A 19,198-nucleotide genomic window follows, 5' to 3' on the forward strand; every position below is an offset into this window, starting at 1 on the left:
ACAACGATAATAACTCATCAACGACGACGATGATGATGATGATGATGATGATGATGATGATGATGATGATGATATTTGGTAAAGTAACATCATCTGTCATTCAATATCTACCTGGTAAAATAATCAGCATTTGAATATCTATTTGGTACTAATCATTCAACTGTTAAAATAATGTCATATTTTTACCTGAATATCTATCACGATTTTTGCACATAATCTCGGTTATCACCGTTTCAAGCCCGTACAAGAGGCCGTTTCCAATGATGATGATGATGATGATGATGATGATATGTTGCGTACCCGCCTGTCGTTTTGCCTCTTGAGGTGGGCCATTACGTGCTTTCGTGGTTGCCGAGGGTCTTATAACAGACGGCGGGTGAATTCCTTTGTGGCCCAGTGTCGTTTGGCCGCATAGTGAATTTTTATGCTATGCCTCTCAACAATATCACTATGGATAACATCACATTTTTTAAATAACTATTTGGTAAAGTAACATCATCTGTCATTCAATATCTATCTGGTAAAATAATCAGCATTTGAATATCTACTTGGTACTAATCATTCAACTGTTAAATGTCATATTTTTACCTGAATATCTATCACGATTTTTGCACATAATCTCGGTTATCACCGTTTCAAGCCCGTACAAGAGGACGTTTCCAATGATGATGATGATGATGATGATGATGTAGCGAGTAGCGATCTCATCCGAGTCTTCTTCTCCAGCTTCTCCTCCAGCCTCCAAGCAAATCCAGCACACCGTCAGAGCTCCAGAACGCCCAATCGACTCCCAACCGATGATGATGATGATGATTATTCGGATGCGCTTGCGGAGATCGGTTGGACTTTTGGCTGCTCTGGTTGGAGGAAGAAGCTTGCTTGGCTGCTGAGCTGCTTGATTGCTGTTTGGTCTGGAGTTGACTGGAGCAGCTGTTATATCTTCAAGTTGGCTAGGTTGGCAGTGTCCACCGGACTGCCCAGAGGAACTGGATGACGTCAAGTTCAGCAGGCTGGTGTTCTCGGGACGCATCCATTCAGCCATCAGGTATCTGGACCCGGCATCCTCTGGAAGGGTTCTGGGAATGGATGAAATTGGGAATCCGTCCACAGGTGCTACAGTTCGTGAGGTATTGCTGGAGAAGCACCCCATCGTGACTCAGCCTTCCGAAGATGTCCTCCTTCCTGGTGAGCCGGCCGAAACCAACAACATCTTGTTCCAGAGAATCACACCGGAGCTGATTCGTAAATTAAGCCGGCGGATGCACGGATCGTCGGGGCCGTCCGGCCTGGATTCTGATGCATGGTGTAGAATGCTGACGTGTTTTAAGAAGGCTTCAGATACTCTCTGCTCTGCATTGGCTGCTGCCGCACAATGTCTGTGCACGGTGACCGTGGAGCCAGAATCAATGTTGGGGTTTACATCGGCTCGCCTGATTCCACTCGACAAACAACCAGATGTGCGCCCAATCGCAGTCGGTGAGGTGCATAGGAGACTGATCTGCAGAGCTATTGCGAGGATCACGGAACACGACATCCTCCGCGTAACTGCCCCCCACCAGACATGTGTTGGTGTTCCATCAGCCTGCGAAGCCTCAGTTCACGCAATGACGTCCATGTTCGCTGGGCCAAATACGGAAGGAGTATTGTTGGTCGACGCATCAAATGCGTTCAACTCGCTTAATCGTCAGGCCGCACTCAATAACGTTCCCCGCATTTGCCCTGCTCTAGGCAAAGTGTTTGCCAACACCTACAGCTCGCCAATTCGCCTTTTCGTTGCTGGTGGCGGTGAGATATTGTCACAGGAAGGGACATGTCAAGGGGACCCATTGGCAATGGCAGTGTATGCTGTTGCCACAGCACCTCTGGTGAAGCACCTGGCAGCGGCTTGCCCGTCGGTCGTCCAGTCCTGGTATGCAGATGACGATGCGGCGGCGGATAGACTCCTGCAGCTCCGACAGTACTGGGATACTCTCAAACAGGCTGGCCGCGGATATGGTTACCACGCCAATGCAGCCAAGACCATCCTCGTTACGAAGCCAGAGCACCTCGATCGAGCGAGAGAGGTGTTTGACGGTACCGGGGTGACTATATCAGCCGAAGGAGCCCGATACTTGGGCGGTGTGCTGGGATCGGCCAGGTATACCGAAGAATGTATATCCGCAAAGTCGCGTTGCTGGGCACAAGAACTCAAGTCTCTGGCTGGACTGGCGAGGACCCAGCCACACGCGGCATACGTGGTGTTAACCAAGGGTCTGGCTGGCCGGTGGCAATACCATCTCCGTGCCACACAGCACAGCCCTGAGGTTCTTCAGGTACCTGGCCAGGTTATCGATTCAGAGCTTTTGCCAGCTCTCCTGGGCCATGAGTTCGACCCCAATAGCTCACAGCGGGAGCTTCTGTCTCTGCCAACGAGATGTGGTGGTCTTGCTGTGCCGATTCTGCCTTCCCTGGCGCCTGTGGAGTATGCGGCCTCAACAAAGATCACTGAGCCGTTCGTGCGCCTGATTGTACCGCCAGATACATTAACGCCTCCAGAAGAGGCACCTGCTGCTCCATACCAGTCCTCCACACAGCCTCTGACTGTTGCGGGCGCGGAACAGCCTCACAACGTTCGGGGCCATTCTCCCGGGTTGATTCTATCGTCATCTCTACCCGATGATTTCCGCCTACATCCTGTACCACGGCCGGTGATCACTAGCCTGGATGACGCAGCCGGAGGCTCGGGCGCCGATGTTACCCTTGATGCCATCGGGGATGTTCGGCAGCGGGCACGTCAGTCACGTCAGCATCGGCAAAAGAAACAGGATGAAAGAGTGGCACAGTTGCGCCCCATGCTACCGCCGGCGCAACAGCTTTTGTTGGAAACGGCTGGTGAGAAGGGTGTTTCAAATTGGTTATCCTCCATGCCGTCTTTCATAACGCCCAGTTCAATCCTGAACAAATCGGATTTTCGTGATGCTGTTTGTATTCGATATGGTTTGTCATTGGAGGGAGTGTCCAGTTCCTGTATTTGTGGGCAAGACATGACAATAGATCATGCCATGAGTTGCCCGGCGGGTGGTTACCCAATTGCAAGACATAACGAGATCCGGGACATTCTGTCAGAAGCTATTCGGGAAATACTACCAGATGTGGAGAAGGAGCCTCTTCTAAAGCCGTTCGAAGGAGAAACACTACCACATCGAACTGCGAACCGGTCTTAGGAGGCGCGTCTGGATATCAGGGCGCGGGGCTTCTGGACCCGGCAGCAGGATGCCTTTTTTGATGTACGGGTAACACACCCGAAGGCAAGCCTGCTGTCGCGTACAGACGTCCTGCGTCAGCTGAAGACCCATGAACAGGCCAAAACGAGAGAATATTGTGCCCGTGTAAATATTGTAGAGAGAGTATCATTTACACCGTTAGTTTTTTCAACTTCAGGCATGTGTGGGCCAGAGGGGTCTCGTTTTAAAAAAAATTTGGTATCGCTTGTTGAGAAAAATCCTGAGTTACATTATTCTGTAGTCATGGGACAACTTCGATCTGTATTGTCGCTGTGTTTGCTCCGCTGGTGTATTACTTGCATACGTGGTTCGCGGGCATCATACAAGCGCCAGCGCCACAGCTTTTTAACAAGATGCCATACCCTTAGAGCACGTTGATGTGTACGGGTGTCTTAAGTTTTTTATGTTTGTTCTTTTATTTTCCATTATGAGCCGATTGGTGGCCCCATGCCCCATGCTCATTGTGTTCAACTGCACTTTGCGTTCCTTATTATATTGAGTTCCAGTGCACTTTGTGTTCATTTTCCTCTCTTTTTTCATTCTATTTGAATTTTGATGTATTGCGTTTTTGCTTGCCCGTACAAGAGGCTGTTCAAATGATGATGATGATGATGATGCTTGCGCCACTCATGGGCGCTTATTGGTGACGGATGTTTCTCCTGCTGTTGCTGGTCCAGGTCGTGACACTTGCCTTGCCGGGCTGTCGCCAGGGATCTGCGCTATCCGTGTTCCGCGCTGACTGGGTGGTTGGCCTGATGCCTTGTTGTAGGTGCCAGACGGGCAGAGCATGTACACGATGTTCGTGTGTGAAGGCTGGGAGAGTTTGTAGCGATTGCTACTCGAGTAGGTCTACGCCCAGCACTTGCTGTAATGTGTCTGCAGCTGCCAGAGTGCTACGTAGCCAACCACCATCTATCGCCAGTGCTGGTGTGGACCCAGCTCTCTCTTGTGGTGTGGATGGTGCAAGTCTACAGTCGCGGCCTCCGGTTGTTCATTCTTTCTGTCGGGATTTGGCGCCTCCTCTCACCGTGGCAAGTGCTTTTGATGCCTCTGTTATTAGCAGCCAGGAGGGTGATGGCGGCTCTAGTGAGAATGCCTCCGGCTCTAGTGAGAATGGCGAGGAGGGTGATGAGTGCTCCCCACACCTTGCCACGGTTAATCGAAGTGCCACCCTACCCTCTTGTCCTGGAGAGGATACCCGGCTCCTGGATGATCTCGGTGGCAGCCAGCCAAGCAGTGTGCTTGACAGCTCCGAGGATTATGGAATGAATACGGAGCACCGCGCTGGTGGCGGCCAGGTGGATGTGGAATCAACCGCTCAGGCACGGTCGAGGCCTATCCCCAGCCCAGCGGATGCCGGTAGTGGAGTTGCGAGCGTAGCCAGGGATCCGTTTTCCGCGAGAATCATTGATGCCTACGAGGTCGTGGTAGGCTGGAGACGCAATCTGTTCATTATACCCCATGGATCCGCTGGTGCAGCCTTTGTTGACGAGCTCGCATCTTTGATCCTTGGGTTTGCGGATGACTCCGGTAAAAGAGATGTCGCATGGAGAGCTGTGTGCGTTGCTTGTCACCTTCTCTTGCAAAAACCACACAAATCAAAGATCATGAAAAACCATAGTGAGCATCTTCGCAGACGTCTCGTGCTGTGGAGAGATTGCGACATTCCACAGTTACTGAGCGAGTGCCTTTGTATCCAGGCGCACTTGCCGGCATCGGGCGGAGGCTCTCCCAGGCCCGCCTTACAGGAGAAGAGTGACGTGGTGTTCGCTAATCTCATTTTCAATGGAAAGATTTCTTCTGCTGTTCGCTACCTGGCGCCAAACGCTTCTGGTGGAGTCCTTTCCATGAACGACATTGTGGATGATACCACGAGAGAGACGGTCCGTGACGCCCTGTTGAAGAAGCATCCGCCATCTGTTACACCGCCTGCCTCGGCTCTCTTGCCGGGTGATCCCGAGATTGTCAACCAGGTCATCTTTCAACAAATAACCCCTGAGCTAATAAAGAAAATCGGCCGAGGCATGCAGGGTTCCTCTGGACCGTCTGGCCTGGACGCTGAGGCGTGGTGCCGAATGCTGACGTGCTATGACGCCTCGTCAAGGCGTTTGTGTTCATCCCTTGCTGCCGCGGGGAGGTGCATATGTACCGAGCGCCTTGCCGGTTGCGCGATGATTGGATTTACATCCGCTCGCCTAATACCCCTCGATAAGAAACCTGGCGTGCGCCCCATCGCTGTGGGCGAAGTGTACCGGCGTATCATTGGTCGTGCCGTGATGTAAGTAGTGGAAAGTGATGTGCTGAGTGTAACAGCTCCTGTCCAACTCTGTGTGGGCGTTCCATCTGCCTGCGAAGCCGCCGTACACACAATGTCCCGTCTGTTCGCTGGCCCGGGGGTTGAGGGTGTCTTGCTTGTGGACGCCTCCAATAATGCATTGAATAGGCAGGCTGCGCTACACAACATTCCGCGTCTCTGCCCCCCGCTTGCAACGGTGTTTCGTAACACGTATGGATCAGTTTCCCGCCTGCTTGTGTCTGGTGGAGGTGAAATCGAATCGCGTGAAGGCACGGCTCAGGGCGACCCACTGGCTATGGCAGCCTATGCTGTGGCGATCATGCCACTGGTCAGGCGCCTGGCTGCGACATGCCCCAGTGTTGTCCAATCTTGGTTCGCGGATGATGACTCGGGTGCAGGTCTGCTGGCTCGCCTTCGGAATTACTGGGATGAACTCCGGGCCATTGGCCCTGGTTATGGTTACTACCCGAACGCGTCCAAAACTGTTCTGATCACAAAGCCAGAGCATTTGGATAGGGCCAGAGAAATCTTCTTCGACAGTGGCATCCAGATTACCGCCGCCGGCGGCCGATTTCTCGGGGGCGCCCTAGGGTCAGAAGATTTCTGCCGCTCTTATATGGGGCAGTTGGCGGATAGATGGGCTGGTGACCTGCGCACCTTGTGTGAGATCGCCCAGACTCAACCTCATGCGGCGTATACCGTCTTCTCCAAGGCCCTGTCATCACGGTGGACTTACCACTTGCGCTCAATGCCGTTCTCGACAGGCGTTTTGGAGGCCTTGGATGATATCCTCAGTCACCATTTCCTGCCGGCTTTGCTGGGTCATGGAATTGCGCAGGCCAGCCACCAACGTCGGCTAATGGCTTTGCCTGTCCGGCATGGGGGCCTCGCCGTCCCCATATTGTCGAAGACGGCGGCTGGGGAACATCAGGCCTCTGTCAGTGCCACTGATCCTCTGGTTCAGCTTGCGCTATCATCGCCATCGCCTGACTGTGCTGGTGCGTCACTGCCTCCACCTGCGGGACCGCCTCTGCGTGATATTAACCAACCACCTATGGGACCACCCCCGCATCATTGTGCTAATATGTCACCGCCTCTGCCTGCTGGGTCGCCTTTGCCTGCCTGTGCTGATGCGTCGCTGCCTCGGCCTCCGCAGACGCCTCCGCCTGACTGTGCTGGTGCGTCGATGCCTCCACCTGTGGGACGGCCCCTACCTGGCTTAGACCAACCACCGGTGCGACTGCCTTCGCCTGACCGTGCTGCCGTGTCACTGCCTCCGCCTGCGGAACCGCCTCTGCCTGACTGTGCTCGTGCGTTGCTGCCTCCGCCTGGTCTAGACCAGCCACATGTGCGACCGCCTCCGCCTGATTATGCTGGCACGTTGTCGCCTCCACCGCGGGTCCGCCTCCGCCTGATCTTGACCAACTATCTGATGCCGGATCGTTCTCTGCGCTGCGTGCGGAGCCTGTTGCCGTGGGATTAGGCGTCGAAGAGCCTGGCGAGACTAATCCTAGTGGTCCGTGTGGTGTCGCTGAGGCTGTTGCTGCGGTGCGTGCTGGGCTGCGCCGGGTGAGAGCACAGCGGCACCAGATTTCGCGTGGTGTGCAGGCGGAGATTGGCCCTGGACTGTCTCCGTGCCAGCGGCTACTGTTAGAAACAGCGGGTGAGAAAGGCACCTCCAGCTGGCTGACCGCCCAACCGTCATACAATCAGCCAGTAACCATACTCAATAAATCTGATTTCCGGGATGCTCTCTGCTTCCGATACCGTTTGGAGCTGGATGGCCTCCCTGAGACTTGTGTTTGTGGAGCAACTCTAACCACTGAGCATGCAATGGCTTGTCCTACTGGCGGCTACACCATCGCACGCCATAATGATGTTCGCGATTTGCTGGCGGGTGTACTGTTGGAGGTATTGTCTGACGTGGAGGTGGAGCCGGTGCTAGCGCCATTTGATGGGGAGGACCTTCCCCATCGTACAGCCAACAGGAAATCCGAAGCTCGCCTCGATGTGAGGGCGCGGGGTTTCTGGTCCAGGCAGCAGGAGGCTTTTTTTGATGTTCGGGTGACTCACCCAAAGCCAAACCTGCTGTCGCGTCCAGAAGTCCAGCGCCATCTCCAAAAGCATGAAGGCATGAAAAAGCGGGAATACGGAGCGCGTGTTGTGAATATAGACCGAGGCACGTTCACCCCGTTGGTTTTCGCCACGAATGGCATCTGTGGCCGGGAGGCAGACCGCTTTCTCAAGTGTCTTGCAGCCCAGTATGTCGATAAACACAGTGACTTGGCCTACTCGCTGGTTATAGGTCGATTGCGGTGCCTGCTCTCGTTCACTTTACTCCGTTGGGCAGTGACCTGTTTTCGTGGCTGCCGTAGCTCCTACCAGAAAAAGTCAGTCAAGAATTTCAGGAGTTATTGTTTGATGGGTCGTTAGATAGAGGCCGGTGTTTCTGAGACTGCAATCATTTAATGTTTCTTCCTTAGTGGTGTAGGTAGATTCTGTTTTGTAAGCATAGTAGGACTACTTTTGTTTTGTAAGTAAATCTCATTCTCCACGCTTTGCTGTCATTTGGTTATGTTTTAAAGTAGTTTTTATGACCTGATGTTTGTTTTTTATATTTGTAGTTCTATTGTTGACATCTTTTGTCTTTTCTTTGGGTTAGAAGGTTAACTTCATCCTCGTTTTCTTATTGCCTTGTATTGGAATTTGCCCATAAAAGTGGCTACGGTGTGATAATGCATTTTTAATATTTCGTGTTTTAACATTATTTCCAGAAAATTGCTCTTTAATACAATACCTTGCGTTATATAATTAATAATATTGTTGCCCGTAAAAGCGGCTTGGTCACATGATGATGATGATGATGATGATGATGATGATGATGATGGCGGAGTAGGGTGCTGCCTTTGGCCTCAACTTAATATAATGCTATTTGGTTTTTTCCCCTTTTATTACTCTGTGTTCATTGCTTGTTTTTGTATTGATTTACTTCCTTGACTGCTTTTGTGTTTCATCATTTTCCGGTTGGTTTTGTGTTGATTTCCCCTGTTCACTTTACATATTGTAATGATATACATTTGCTTTGCCCGTAAAAGAGGCTTTTCTCATGATGATGATGATGATGATGGATGGCAGCCGTGATTCAGTCAAGTGTGAAGTCAAATTGACAGAAAATTGCGAGCTCCAGTGAGGGGAGCAACAAATGTGCGATAAAATAACCGCCCAAGTCGCTTCCATGAAATCGTACTGTTTAGTTGGGTTGTGGGGAGAATACTTTTTAAAAGTCAAATAGCAAGCAAGCATAAGTGGATCAAAACGCTGTGGCAGTACAGAGGGTGTAGCACACATACTGTATACTAGTAACTGGAACAAATGGTTTTGTTACCATGCCAGATCTCAATTGTTTCTGTTTGCTGTGTTTCTGTCTGGTTGTCATGGGCGTTTGGACCTGTTTACATTCGCACTGTTATCCTGAAGCCAAGGAACAAGTCAAGAAACAAGTCAGGGAACAAGTCAAGGAACCAGTCAGGGAACAAGTCAAGGAACCAGTCAGGGAACAAGTCAAGGAACCAGTCAGGGAACAAGTCAAGGAACTAGGTAAGGAACCAGTGCCATGCGCCATCAAAACACTGAAAGGTACTTTTTCAATGCTGAGATATACCTTGACAGGGGTGTACGCAGGATCTGGAATGAGAGGGGGGGGGGGAGGGGGTGCTCCAACCCTTTCCCAAAGAACCGAACGGGAGAGCTTAGAAGCTCAGGGCCCTATGCTATGCTTTTTTGCCTAGCGAGAGTCAACTTTCTCTTTGCATTCGAGGGTAATACGACGGCGCCGTCTACCACCTTGATGACAAAGGCAAAAAAAGCATAGGGGTGGTGTAATTGTTTCATTTCTCCTATTTTTTTGGACATAACCTAGGATTCGAGCCCGCACCATCGCCCTGCATGCATTCCTCAGATACTCTTCGCATACATACTCATTCTTCCAAGTTGCTTAACGTTATGATCTTACATGTGAAAGCCGTATTTGAATATTGTGGCCAGTTTTCTTTGATGGTACGGTACGGGACAGGTACGGTATAGCGCCAGGCATACCGATTCGCATATTATATGCCGTCCTTGATGGTACGGTACGGGATAGGTAGGGGATAGCGCCAGGCATGCCGATGCTGTCCTTGATGGTACGATACGGGACAGGTACGGGATAGCGCCAGGCATGCTGATGGCACAAACAAACAAACACTGAATTTGAGCTGTGTGGCATTTTGAGCAGGCAAGAGGGTTGTGATTTTTGATGGAAAAACTTATCAAAATATTACTTTGAGCACAAATCACCATTGTTCCTATTTTGAAAAGTTATCTGTGAAATGGCCCCATCGGAATTTCCAGTACCTCCTTTGCAGCTTAGCATGGTAGAAATATATTGTATTAGTTAATTGAATTTGGTTCTTTTCGGGCTGTACAGCTATCAAGACGGAAAGTGACGTCGATGAGTTCTTGGAAGAGACACAAGAGACACGCACAGCACTGACTGATGCAGGGAGACTGCACACTGAGTCCATAATGACACGAGACAGGTGCCGTACTCACATCGTACCATGTTCGGCCGTACAGGTGGGGCGTGAGATTGGCAGAGGTGAGAGGCAATGTTCCATGTTCTAGAGCACAGAGACAAATCAAGATAGCCGTGACTTTGGAGATTTCAGCTTAAGGTGTTTTGACTGATTTAGTTGGGTGGGTCAATGCAGGGGCGCATCCAGCGTTGTATCCAGGGTGGGGGGGTTCCGGTCTAACCAAAATTCAATAGCCAATAATTATACTGATTTCAATAACCGACGAGGATTCCATCGGCGTAAAATAGCAATGACTAAAACCAATTGTGCACTCATAACCATGTACAGTGAAACCTGGTTTAAGCGACCACCCCACGGTGCAAGCAAAAGCGGTCGTTAAAGCCAGGTGGTCTTTGGAACCAGGTCCCATACATTCGTGACATATCGGATTGTGTGCATACATGTGCATGATTGTACTTCCATGTACTTCAGTACTCATACGAACATGTGTGGAGCATATAGTTATTTTCTGCAGCATTGCACGCCTCACTCAAATGCATGCAGCGCATCCTGCACTGTCCCTTGTCACTTCTGTTGACTGCATGCACATGAATCAGAGCGCATTTCAACCCTGTTGCTGTCAAACCTGACAGCCAATATGGCACTTTTGGTTAGTTTTGGTCGCTGTGTGTAGGTCCAATATGGCACTTGGTACACTAAAAAGTCGGTCGCTGGTCGCGCAAGGCAGGTGGTCGCTGTATCCAGTGAAGTTTCCGTGTAGAACTGTCCGTGCATGGAAAACGGTCATTAAAAGCAGGTGGTCGCTAAACACAGAGGTCGCTTACACCAGGTTTTACTGTATAAAACAATTATTAAATTTTATAATATCCAGAACGTTTTGTCGTGACTATCATCAGTGGAACATCGTCATCTGGTAAGAAACACTAAAACAACCAGTTATATAGCTAGAATAATAATAATCACAAAATAGCAGCTCGCGGTTGCACATATCGTCATCTACACCATCAATGTGAGCTTATGCATTGAATGTGAAAATGGTAGCGGTAGATGAATGTAGCAGCTATGTGTACGTGTGTGGACAACAAAGGGTGAGAGCGTATTATTTGAAGAGTGTGAGTGCTACAACGTATTCTTTCTGCTTACACAGAACAGGGTGACGTGTACGAATATAGACAGCTTCTAGCACCTGCAACTGCCTAAAGAAACGTGCACAACAAATAACACTAAACCAGGAATAATTAAATACCTTACAACATTCCGGAATGAACACCAAATGCTTGTAGTTGTCAAACTAATCCTCGTCACTCTCACTCTCGCCCTCCGCCTCCAGATCTTTCTCGCCGCTACTGTCCTCTTCCTCATCCACATCATCAGCTATATCCATCCCACCGCGCCACCGCTTTTTTCTCCTTGACCCGTTCTTTCCTGAGGTTGTAACTTCATCTGCGTCTCCTGGCTCCACCTTCTCGACCTGTCTTAGTCGTGCCTCCGCTAGTCTCTGGCTTCTCCTCCAATTTGTTTTGTTTTAGTTTCGTTCTCCTTACGCTCTTCCCGGTGCCGCCGTCGTGTTTGTCAACAAGCGGTCATCCGGGGGTCTCCCATGCTGCGGTGCCATTGTCAGGAGTGGCACCTGATCCATCCGTTGCGATCCTGTGTATTCCAGTGTTGTATCCGCTACTGGTGGCGCTGCATTGGATGTAGCAGTAGGCACCGGGTGTTTTCACGGTCTCCCCCGTTTTGGCCTATTTGTCCTGACCGCTTGTGACAGCAAGGACATTGTGACGTGTTGTTTGACACGTTCCTACAAGTGTTGAAGCGTCCTGCCAACATACCGACTACCGCACTGTCGGGATTCAAAATGGTAGATGAGATGGCTCAAATAGTTGGTCGGCAGGACGTCCTTCAACACCGTGAACGAGCGTGTCCTTGTGAGACAGTTGCTGCGCTCACTGCATAATAAGTCTTGCGGACAATGGACTTGACAGTACGACTGACTCTTGTCGACTCCTTGCCTTTCCAAGGTAGGCACATGAAGACACGACACAGAGCCGGGCTGATGTTCGTGAGTAGTTTCGCTAAAGGTGGTGATGGGTACCCGTTCTTAAGAAAAGCAGAGCGAAGGAAATCGAGTTCAGGTTGCAATTTACTCTGGGAGCAAATTCATCTTGCCCTGTCTACTAAGTTTCGGACTAAATTGATCTTATATTTATTTATTTATTTATTCATTCACAATCACGTGGCACTAGCCAATGAAATGGTGATGTGGGCGATAGCCAGCCATGGTGGAAATAGAGCGAGAGGGGAGAAAGAAAAAGAATGAAAGGGGAACTGAAAAGCAAGAGAAGCTAGGGCAGGGCTGGATATCAACTAGTATGTTGCATTCTGCAGTAGCTGTGTGAATGTATTGTAACATTGGCAGGATTTTAGATGTTGTGGGAGGAGAGACCAATGGCGGTAAGCAAGGAAGAGAGGAGATGTTATCATAGAGGCGGACCGCGCAATAGGGAAGCGGAGAGAGTTTCTTGTCTTGAGATTGAGCAAACCAGCTTAGGCAGGAGAGAGCATGAAGAGGAGCAATGCCCAGCTTACTTTTATGAATTGTCTGGCATGCCAAAAAACGCACGCGGACCGAGAGCGGCACAGCAGAAGCAAGGCGGTATAAGTCTGCGCTTGGAGTCAGGCGAGGAAGCCGAAATAATATTTTCAAAAGACGCCTATGCATAACTTCGAGTCGAGCAATCAGTGTTTTAGAAATGCCAGCCCAAATTATGCAGCAGTAATTAAAAATAGGCAGAATGTAAGATGTGTAGATATCATGGCGACAGTCGGTGTGGAGGTGGGTGATGTGTGATGAGAGAAATCCCATTACTGAGCTAACACGGCTGTCTAAATGTTCGATCTGGGATTTCCAGGTTAAGTGTTGGTCAATAATGACGCCAAGATGCTTGTCTTTTTCAACGATGCAGAGCGGGGTTGTGGTGCCTGGAAAGGTGAAGGGACTGGTTACTAATGAAGATAGGTCACAGGAACAACTGGGGGGGATACACATTACAGCAGTTTTCGAAGACTTGGGCTGCAATTTCCATTTTTCCATCCAATGAATAACGCCATCTATGTTGGACTGTAACTTGGCACTAGCCTCGGGGAGAGTGGGTGCTGTCACAAGTAGTGCTGTATCATCAGCATATAGTGATGTGTGATCCATTTCTGCCAGATCGTTTACATACATAAGAAAGAGGAGAGGCCCCAGGATTGATCCCTGAGGAACTCCAGACCGTACATGCCCTTTGGCAGACAGAGCAGAGCCGACACGCACCCTTTGCTGTCTGCCCGTCAGGTAAGTACTGAGCCAAGTGAAGCAAGTACCATGGATTCCATGGCGCGACAGCTTGTATAGGAGCCCGCGTGTCCATACTGTGTCGAAGGCCTTGCTTAGATCAAAGAAACATAGCATGCTGTAATGGCCGTTCTCACGAACAGAAGACATCGATTGAACAAGTCTGAGAAGCTGCCAGGACGTAGAGTCGCCTTTTCGGAATCCAGACTGGGACGGATGTAGAACAGGAGACAGGTAAGTGTATAAGTGGTTGTACATAATACGTTCACACAGCTTGGAGATTGTTGACAATAACGAGATCGGGCGGTAATTCGATGCATCGAGCTTACTTCCCTTGTTCTTAAAGACCGGAGTTACAATTGCGTGTTTCCAAATAGCAGGGAAAGCACCAGTTGCGAAAGTGAGGTTAAAGATGAGGCTGAGAGGGTATGCAATACTGGAACAAAATAGTTTCAGGAGTTCATGAGAAATACCGTCCGCTCCCGCAGCCTTTCGGGTCTTAAGGTTGCGGATTTGCTTTGCCACAGCAAAAGGCGTGGTGGTGACATCTTGCAACGTAGGTGTAGTTCTTCCACGTGATGGGGCGTCGGGTGGCTTGAAGTCTGGCACATTCCATGAAGGATCATCTTGTGTTCCAAAACCAATAAACTGTTCGTTCAAAGCATCTGCCACATCCACAGGGTCAGAATATAGAGTACCAGCGACAGAGAGCTGAGTTACAGTCGTTCTGCTGTTGCCTTGGGGAGATCGAAGCTTCCGGACAAACTGGAATAAACTTGGTGATGCGGGTCTTGCCGTGGATGCACTTAGGGATGAGATGTACAGTCGAAGGGCAGTTCGAGACATATTGCGAGTAACGTTTCGTTCTCGTCTGAAAATAGCGAAGTTGTCAGCCGAGGGAAACTTTCGGTAAACACTATACGAATCTCGTTTTTTCTTTATTTGATGTCGGAGGGTACTGGTCAGCCAGGGGGGGGGGGGGGGGTCATATGGATACGCTTGACAGCCGGCGGCTTCCGCCTGGGCAGAAATCTTGCACAGATGTTATGGAAGATAGAGTAAAATTTGTCCACAGATATGTCAGGATCGCGCCTCTCCAGGCTCAAAGCTGCTGGCCAATGTATGTGGGACATGGCAGTATTCATACTCGCGACAGTGTTGCTGTCTAGAGAATCCAAAGAAAATACACTAAAATTAGGGATATCCAGGGGAGTCGAACGAGCATCACGAGAACGATATGTGGGCATTTCTGGGCAGGGTACAGTACGGATGTGGCCAACCACGATAGAATGATCGGATTGACCAAGTGGTGCTGTAGCACGGAGGCAGGATATAGAGTCCGGTATATAAGTGACAACTAGGTCGAGAGCTGCCCCCATGCCAGACAATGACTCATGTGTTGGAAAATTTACGAGCTGCGTGAGAGAGAACATGCCGAAAAGACTGTGAAGCTGGCGACCAGCGGCATCCGTGGTAGTTCCATGCCATTGACATGACTTAGCATTAAAGTCTCCCATCAACATGATAGATGTTGTTCGGTTCTTAAGGGTACTTAGACAGTGCTGGAGGGAATTGCAGAAGGTGTTGATACTTGATGGAGTAAGGGCTGGGGGTCGATATACTGCACCAATAACCAACTTCTTCACATGAGGCGCCTCTGGGAAATGTATGTTAGCAGATGACAGGGCTATTTCCATCCATGTGGCTTCCAGGAGAGGGATACTGAGGTCAGATCGATGGGTGACCTTTGGAAACACCCCAGACCGTACCATGATACAGACGCCGCCATATGCATGGGTGGCATCGGTAGCTGACCTGTTTTCATCTGGCGGACGATCTCGGCGAAAACAGTCATATCCAGGGACCGTAAAAGACGACTGTGGAGAGAGCCATGTTTCCGTTATGCAGACAATGAGGGGTTTAACTGTGGAACAAATGTGAGCCAGCTCGGCAGTCTTGTTCTTAATGGACCTGGCATTGATGCACATTATAGGCTGTGATCCTGCGGTTGGCTGCGAAAGTGGGTAAAAAGGCTGAGCTAATGGATTAAGTGTGCTGTTAGTAGTAATGTTTGGGGAACAGTGAGGAAGTATCGGGGGGTTGAGGTTCATTATTGTGCAGACTGATCGACGGTTGTGTTGTCAGCTGTACTTATTCTGTCAGCCTTGAATCGCCATTCTCGGGCTGTCACTCCGTCAGGCCAAAAGTCAGTGTTTTGCACAGCTTCCCAGTCATCTTCTGTGACGACTACGTGCGCGTACGCTAGGCCAAAGTACTTTGTCTCAGAGACGGAGCATTTCAGTACAGTCACTTGCTTGTTTTCGCACCATTTTGCGATGGAGGAAGCAGAGCAACCAGGGTGGATTCTTCCAACATGAACAGCTTTGCATTTGGTACGATGGGCACTGCGCAGTTCCTCATGTTTGCGGGGTGGGCGCTGGTAGTATGAAATGACGTTTGTCCGGAGGGCTTGATCAGTATGTGTCCCCGTATTGGAGGTAGCTGATTGTGTCATGGGAGAATGCGATGGGAAGTGAGCTTTGGGACGTGCAGATACTACTTTTGCACTGTACGAGTACGGGTTGACTCCAGAGTGCGTATTCCGTGCCTGTGCTGCTCCATCCAGCTCAGGAGAGACTTCTGCTACGGGTACGCTAGGTACGGGTGCGTCAGGTGCGGGTGTAACCTTTTTGAATTCCGAACTGCCAATTTCTCTCTTCAGAACTTCAATTTCGGCGTGGAGGGCTGAAATTTCGGCTTTTTGACCAACCTTCAGTGCCACTATTTCAATGCTCAGGTTTTCAATACAGGTCGTCAAAGATAATAATGCATTCTCTAGCCTGGGTACATACGTTCCGGCTCGTGCATCCACACCAAATGCCCGGAGGCTCTCCACCAGCTCAGCACGGGACAGCTTACTCACGCCCTCTATGCTGTGTTTTGTAGCCAGTTTCCGCAGGTCGTCGAATCCCAGCAAAGCTAAGTCCTGGGTCCCCTGGGCCTCCGACGCGTCAGAGTCCATGCCTACCACTACTACTACCCGCTACTATGCTCCAGACCGGCCTGATGCCGGCTGGGCTACTGGAAATCTACAAAGACTACGGAGCTCTAAAAACTCAACCTGACCTCACCTACTGTCATATGTTGTATATTGCGATGAACAAAATGAATTGTACACAATGTACTGCCCAGTGAATGTAGGCTTACGATAATATAAATATTATACCGATGTCACAACACTCGCACATGTCTTTACAACCAGTACATCCAAAAACAACAATTTGTTGGAATCCTCGTGTTCGCATGCAGTTCGTGCATGCAGCCAAACATGCATCAGAAGTGGCGTGCAGATTTTTTGCCAAACACTGGCTATTGTTTCGCAGAAAATTAAGATTTAAGGAGAAACTTCTGAAATTTCCTTGCAAGGCGATGGTGCTTATAGGCTGCCTGTGGTATGTTGGCTGCCCATGAGTTCTGGAATCGATTTTAGCTTTCATTGGAAGGCGTGAAGCCGTTTTCGTTCCAAACGTCAGGGTTCTTACATGGCTGAAAATGGCAACCATGCGGATCGTTGCCACAATCTCAGAGTTGAAAATCTCAGGATTTACCCGGGGAAAAGCTCTGGATTCAATGGTGAACCCGACAGAGATACTAAGTCTTGATGTTGGATGTGGAGAGCTGGCAGGAAATTTGACAGAAGCGTTCATGCTCCACGACATGGTGCGAAAGGTGACCATGTTTGTTCTTGTGCATTTCTGCATTTCTGACCATGGGGTGACGGCCATGGATGGAGGTTCCTGCTCGGATCCTCCACAACAGTCTGCACAACGGTTTGGGCTAAACAATGAGTTTAGGGTCGCTACGTTCAACGTACGAGGACTCACTGCGCCATGGAAGAGGCACTCGCTCGAACGAGACCTGAAGCGGTATCGAGTTGATGTTTGTGCAGTCCAAGAAACAAAAAATTGTGAAGCAAATTGTACCGTCTTACCGCTGGGGTACCGGCTCATAGCGTTCGCTCAGGACCATGGATATCAGCGAGGAGTAGGCATTATCGTCGCTCCTCGTCTGGACCAGTTCCTGTCAAGATACTGGAGCGTTGGTGAGAGAATTGGTGTTGCTGAATTTGTTCAGACAGGAAGCCTTTCCAATCATTCCTAATTCAGTCACTTTTGCATCAACTGTTGCACCGAAAAATGTTGGTGGCGCAAGGAGAAGCTTGTCGTTTGGAGTGACAAGTGATCACCGCTGCTTTTCCTTGTCAGAGTCAACAATACACTTTGTTCTGCAGCGTTGGGAGTGGTGTTGGAGTAGAAATTGCTGACTAGACGTCGCGGAGGGGCGAGCTTTCCTGCGCAGGTATGAGTTGGGACGTATTTCAGAATGGTCGAGTGGAAAAATTCAAAATTGTTTATTTCAAGAAAACCCAAAAAGGATGATGGGGGACATGTCCTCAGTGCTAGAAGAGGTGTTCTACTATCTGCCGGTGTATAGTGTTTGCTAATTGAGGACGTAGCTCGCTGTTTTATCAGCGCTTGTAATTTGGCTATTTTCAAGACGATCATTTGTGGCGTCAAGGGATGATTGTCCTCGTCTTGTGGGATGCTGGCGTGGCTAAGTGGTGCTGCCCAAGAACTCTTCTAAGGTGAGGTAATGTTGGCTTGATGGAGTTTTGTTCGTAGCTTGTTCTTGTACGCTGTGCCCAGGCTCGTTTGTAGACCCATCAATCGTGCCGATATTGGGCCAATATTGAGGGGTATGCCAATGTCATGGTTCCCTTCAAAAGATTTTGCGCGGGCTTTGGAAAGTCGATCTACACCCCAAAGCTAGCCAGTGCAGGCTAAATTTTATTTTTCAAGGAAACCCTTCGAAAATGGTACCAATCGATTCAGCATGGCATTTTCATTCCTCCTGCAAAGTTTCAGCTGATTTGGAGTCATGACAAGGACGCTATGGCGATTTGAAGATCGAAAAACTTCACTTTTGTTTGTCAAGAAGAAAGACCATGATCGCACACAAATCATACAACCCGTGTGGCACAATGATTTTTGAACGAAGTTGATCCGCGGACCCCGTGCTTCGCGCATGCATGCATGCATACTGCATGCACACACGCACAGAGGCTTTTTTGAACGCGGATATATGTAGTTCTTCGTCTTCTTCGAAATGTCTTCCAAATGCTTGGTGCTGGTGTTTTGGTTTGGTTTGGTTGGTTTTTATTTCACTTCGCACATTCAAACGGGATGACAACCCAATAAAATGACGGCGAAGGCTTAGCCTAGAAGTGGCTATGGAAGAACATAGTAAAAGCTATGGAAGCACATAGTAAGAGAATAGGATACTAATCACTGCGGGTAAACGGGGGGAGAGAGAGAATACGATGTATCTGTGATACTACGTGGGGGTTACTGAACTGCACGGGGAGGGAGCGCACAGCGATCAGCAGCAACTCGAACTACTCCCTACAGGCGTATGGTACACATGCATGCTTAAACTCAGGTAGCCGGGTAATTGTGCGGACCTCACCAGGGAGAGCGTTCCACAGCAGAGCACCAGCAACAGAAAATCTCCGCTGACCGCGGCGGCTACGGTTTGCCTGGCTTAGTAGGCCATTTGACTGCTGATGGCGGGTAGGGGTGCCTTGTGCCGGGGTCAGAAGCTGGGCGAGCACAGGGCTGGTGCGGGCATGGATGCACCGCCAGATGGTGATCAATATTTTCTGCCTGTA

At 49.7% G+C, this 19,198-nt stretch overlaps 1 protein-coding gene across 1 annotated transcript in view; it reads left to right on the plus strand.

Moving 5' to 3' along the window:
* The window catches only part of LOC135819178 (hepatocyte growth factor receptor-like), a 207,131-nt gene that overhangs the window by 125,831 nt on the left and 62,102 nt on the right, over positions 1 to 19,198 (plus strand). Inside the window, exons 7-8 of the mRNA XM_065332339.1 lie at positions 9,037 to 9,156; positions 10,025 to 10,195. Of these exons, the coding sequence (XP_065188411.1) occupies positions 9,037 to 9,156; positions 10,025 to 10,195 (291 nt within the window). The remainder of the gene's footprint in view (positions 1 to 9,036; positions 9,157 to 10,024; positions 10,196 to 19,198) is intronic.

The sequence above is a fragment of the Sycon ciliatum genome, chromosome 6 (genome assembly GCF_964019385.1).
Source record: "Sycon ciliatum chromosome 6, ocSycCili1.1, whole genome shotgun sequence".
In the NCBI taxonomy this organism is placed as follows: domain Eukaryota; kingdom Metazoa; phylum Porifera; class Calcarea; order Leucosolenida; family Sycettidae; genus Sycon; species Sycon ciliatum.